Source organism: Teleopsis dalmanni, chromosome 1, assembly GCF_002237135.1.
Source record: "Teleopsis dalmanni isolate 2A chromosome 1, ASM223713v2, whole genome shotgun sequence".
Classification (NCBI taxonomy): Eukaryota; Metazoa; Arthropoda; class Insecta; order Diptera; family Diopsidae; genus Teleopsis; species Teleopsis dalmanni.
Window position 1 is genome coordinate 221,697,786 of NC_051846.1, and position 5,373 is coordinate 221,703,158.

At 33.7% G+C, this 5,373-nt stretch overlaps 1 protein-coding gene across 1 annotated transcript; it reads left to right on the plus strand.

The window, feature by feature from the left end:
• The first annotated feature begins 3,907 nt into the window (after positions 1-3,907).
• Positions 3,908-5,149, plus strand: LOC119667322 (uncharacterized protein K02A2.6-like). Its single transcript, XM_038076611.1, has 2 exons — positions 3,908-3,981; positions 4,055-5,149. The coding sequence occupies exon 2, from the start codon at positions 4,352-4,354 to the stop codon at positions 5,048-5,050; it is 699 nt and encodes a 232-aa protein (XP_037932539.1). The 5' UTR covers positions 3,908-3,981; positions 4,055-4,351; the 3' UTR covers positions 5,051-5,149.
• The last annotated feature ends 224 nt before the right edge of the window (positions 5,150-5,373 follow it).

The following is a 5,373-nucleotide window of genomic DNA, read 5'->3' on the forward strand; positions in this document are numbered from 1 at the left end:
TGCGACAGATACAAACTTGTCGGGCACAAAGAAGGATATTGTAAGTACCGAAAAACTCAAAATGAAAACCAAAAATACCATAAAATTGATGAGGGCCGTCAATTCAATTCAAAAAGCACCTTTACTACAAATAGAGTCAATATGATTAAATACAAATACATATTAGTCAAAATTAATGGCACACCATTAAATTTACAACTTGACACAGCATCAGATATAATAATAATTTCTCTAGACAATTTCAAAAAAATCAAAGCCGATAACGTTAGCGAATCAGAACATACAGCATGCAGCGCAACAGATGAGTTACCATTGTCAGCAAAATATAAATGCAACGTAGAATTTCAAAATCAACAGCAAAGTTTAACTATTTTGTTACTCCTATACATAATCTCAAGGTAATGAGTTAAGATTGGATACTAGAATTTAACTTATGTAATATGTCAATAAATTCTATTTGTAATAACATTCGTCAGAATCAGGATAGTATCCAATTGTGTTCAAATCTGAACCAAGATACTCACCTTAAAATTTTTTCAGATGTGTTCGACGGAAAACTGAGTTTATGCACTAAAACAAAAACAGTCATCACAACGAAACCAAACGTTCAGCCACTATTTAGACCAAAACGTCCAGTTGCATATGCTGTACAACCACCAGTTGAAGATGATCTCAAAAGACTCCAAGAATTAAAGGTTATTTCACCAGTAAAGTTCTCCGAATGGGCAGCACCTATAGTTGTTGTGAAAAAGTATAAAAGGATAAAGGATAAAATAAAATACAAAAAAATAAGAAGAAAAAAATTAAATTAAAGTAAATTAAAGTTTAAGTAAGGTTGATAATAAATGTATAAAAGAAAGAAAAAGGAAATCAGTGCGTTGGTACATTTTTTCTGCGTAATCTTGAAGAAGGTCACGTTAGCAGTAGATTCCTTGCAAGGTGGTTCGGATGAATTTCAAGTTATTGTTTATACTTTCATTTGATTTTAATGAGTTCATCTTTGATTAGCGGTATTTTCAGATCTTCATGAATTTTACCACTTCTTATGTAGCTTCGGTAAATAAACGAAGGATTTTGAATGTTGGAGGAACATGCATTACCCCATAGTTCAGCGCCATACTTTCAAATTGGCTTAAGTAAACTATTATAAAGCAACACTTTGTAGTTTAGCTGTAACTTGGAATTTTTATTCAATAACCTGTGAAATTTTTGTGCTTTTAGTTTTATTTGCGTTCGCTTAGCCTCTAGATGTTTGCGCCAAGTTAGTCTTCTATCCAAATGAACACTCAGATACGATACGGTGTTTGATTGTGGAATGGTGATGCCGTTGAAGATTACTGGGTACCATGTGTCCTTACGTAGGGTAAATGTTACATCTGTGCTTTTACTTTCATTTACGCAAATGCGCCAGTTCGAGGTGTTAAATTAAGTCCCTAGATGCTATGAATCTATTTTGATGAGAATTAAGGATAGCAGTGTTATCAGCAAACGTAGAAGTCACAAGATGACAGTTGATTGGTATATCCGAAGTAAACAGAATATATAGTATAGGACCTAGAACACTGTCTGAAGAACTCCAGCCTTTATGTCGAAATTAGCTGTTGTATGGCTTCCAACTTTTATATGAAATTTCTTGTCCTGAAGATATGAAGATTTGAAAATTTGTGGATGTAGACAGCAGTGTGTTCCTTAATTTTATAAATAAGTCCTGCGTGCCAAACCTTATCAAAAGCTTGTGCTATATCGAGAAATATAGCAGAGCAGAATTTTTTATCTTCAAATGCTTTCCTAATCTCATTTGTTATGTGATTCACTTGCTCGATGGTGCCGTATTTGGTACGAAAACCAAATTGGTGGCGACGTAATATGTTGTTTTGCTGTAGATATGTTGTTATCTTCCCGAGAAGCATTCGTTCAAAAAATTTCGACAGCATTGGTAAAAGACTTATGGGTCTATATGAAGACGGTAATGTTGTTTTTTCCTGGTTTAGGAATCATTATGATTTGTGAAATTTTCCAATTTTGAGAAAAGTACCTAAGTCGAAGTATTGCGTTAAATATTTTTGTCATTATTTTGAAAGCTATTTGAGGTAACTGTATTAGCATTTTTGCTAAAATGTGGTCATATCCCGGGAACTTGTTGACATATAATTGGGTTTTTGCAACATGATGAATCTGTTTGGTTTTGAGTTTGAGACGTTCATATCTGACTAGAGGATCTTGAATTGGTTGAAAGTTATTGGTCGGAGGGTTTGGTTGAAATACCTGGCTTAAATAATCTGCGAACACATTTGCTTCATCTCTAGCCCATTTCCCATCGGCTTGTCTGAGCGGTGGTACACTCTCCATAGGTATTTTTAATGTCCTTACCGAACGCCATAGGGAATAGTTCGTCCTTTCTGCAGGTGTTAACTTCTGTACGTAAGTGTTCAAACTATTTTCCATCTCTATGAGCAATGATTTTTTTAGGCGTTGTTTAGCTGCAAAAACTTGAATTTACTTGTAGGTGATCTATGTTTTTCCCACATCCGTCTCAGATATCTTTTTTCTCTGACAATATTTTCAATTGCATCTGAGGACTTTATTGTAGATCTAGTGAATGTTATCTCGTCAGTAGGAGTAGCGTGCTTAGCCGATTTTAAAACTGAGTCAATTGTATTAAGAGCCAAATCGATTTCACTTACACACTGTAGAGATGGGTTTATATCTAATTGACTACTAATATATTGATGATATCTCAGCCAATTGGTTTTTTATGACGTTGTTGCCCTTTGGTTGTTTTTAGGTGTCTTGAATAAGTTTGTAATAACTGGAGAGTGATCGGATGATAGTTCGAAGCTAGAATGCACAGTTATTAGTTCATGGTCAATGTTTTTCACTATACAAAAGTCGATTAGATCTGGATTTTTTTTGGGGTCAGATGGCCAATAAGTGGGTTGTCCTGATGATATGAAATCTATTTTGTTGCGGTGATTTGTAAGAGTAGAGCAGAGTTGCTTTCCTTTTGGGTTTATTAGACGGGAACCCTAATAAGTATGTTTGGCGTTAAAGTCTCCCGCTGCGATAAATTTTTTACCGAGATTATGGAAGAAATCCATGAATTGAGCTTCGGTAACCCGTGAGGCTTATCTTTAGGATGGTTTTTAAAGTAGAAATTGAATCCAGGTACAGAAAAATTGTGTTTGCTACATAGATGGGTTTTAGATATTCGAAGAACATCAATATTACGATATTGACGATAAAAAGTTTATGACTTTAAGTTTGTGCTGGCATTCCAGAATATGTCACTGGAATGCCAGTTTGTGCCGCTGACATTCCAGTGACATATTCTAAGACAGTTTATTTATTAGCTCAAAGAAACTGCATCATTTGATTTTGAGTTTTTATTAGTTGGGTAAAAGTTATTAATATTGATTCTAAGTTTTGATTGGGGGTTATTGAATTTTTAGGAATTTGTTTAACTAAACCATTTTTTAAGACGGCTGAGTATGAATTAGCTGTATCAACTTCTTTTGTGATTGTTTGGTTGATATTGACTGAATTTTGTTGGATTATGAATGAAGCGTTTGGTACCTTTTAAGAGCATATTTTTATCTGTACTGCATTGAGTTGAGTGGTGAGCACCACCGCAGGTCACACAAACCTTGCGCAGAGTACAATAACTTTTAATATGCCCAAATTCCTGACAGTTTAGGCATTGCACTGAAGTTTTGCGTTTATGAGGCTCCTCAACTGTTATCTTACGATTTAGTAAGAAACGCAGTGGTAAATTGAATAAATCTCGTTATTTTTTAATTTTTTAAGGTCTGGTTCTAATTCAATTTTATATAAAGGTTGAGGAATTTTATTTTTGATTTTTATGTTAAAAACTGATTTTACCTCAAAACCAGCATTTTCAACAGCTATTTTTATTTCTTCAGTGTCGGCATTCGGTTCGATGCCTTTAACAACTACTGCTATTCCTTTGCTACTTTTGAGCTGGTAAGTAAAAAAAAAATTTTGAATTTTTCCTTTAGATAGTCCTTAATCTTACATAACTGGTTTTCTTTTTCAGTTTGTATCTTCGTTTCCTCAATTGCACCTTTTTTTAGGAGGAGTAACATAGAAAGACTTGGAGTCAATTAATTTAGAAAGATTGGTTACAAGAACACTTGAACACTTTTCACGTCAGTAAATTGTCATAATTTTCAAAGTCAATTTTAAATTTGACTTATTAGTCATTTTTTGTGGGCTCAATTTTCTTTTAATATTAACACAGTTCCATAATATTTCACACAGTTTCGTAGTGAACATTTTGAACAATTCTTAAAACAACTTCGTTGAACATCTTTATTCCAGCCCTTACTATCCAATGTCGAATGGTCAAGCTCAAAGGTTTGTAGACACTTCCAAACGATTTTTAAAAAAATTAGAAGGAGAGGGGACGATTACACAAAATTTATGCACATTTCTTCAGACATATCGTTCAATACCGAATGTAAACTCACCAGAGAAACGATCTCCAGCAGAAGTCATGTTTGGAAGGAAAATGAGAATAGATTTAGATTTGCTGCAGCCAAACAAGCTACACAATGCAAAGTTAAGTCCAAATAAATTCAAAATGGAAAAGCAATTTAACAAAAGGCACGGTGCTAAGGAAACAAAATACTTTATATTAGATAAAATATACGTCAGTATTCCAAATGGAGTTAACCATTTCAAATGGATGCTTGGGGAAGTCATTGAGAAAAAAGGAAAAGTAATGTACAATGTTGCTCTGAACAATGGAAAAGTAATTCGTGTTCATTGTTATCAATTACGAAAGCGCTACCACGACCAAAATAATAACCACAGATTTTGGGAAGCTGCACTAGATGTGTATGACTTACCGCAACAATCAGATCAGTCTACAAAAGTACTCAACAATCAGACACTGCCTAAGATTCCACCACTATCGGCATCGCCAACCGAGTTATCCATAATGTCTACAACAATTACAACGGCTACATCACCTGTTCTTCGTAGGACAACACGTAATCGCAAAGCAGTAACTAGGTTTCAACCACAGTAAGACATTTTGAAGAGGGAAGGTGTTACGATATAAAATCAATGATCGTAACGAGATGGCATCACTAATGTGATCAGCTGTCTTATGCGAGGAAATAGTAAAAAAGGCGCGTGCACATTTTTACAAAAAATATAGATTTAAGTAATTATAATTGTGAACGTATTGTTCCAACAAGAAAATAAAATATTCTGAACAAAGAAATATATCAATATATAACAAATATTTTGAAAATTTAGTATTTCTGACTTGTTTCTGTAATCTTGCTATTTATTTGAGCAATATTGCAATTATTTTCAATTTTTTTATATTACTATAGCTTAAATTAA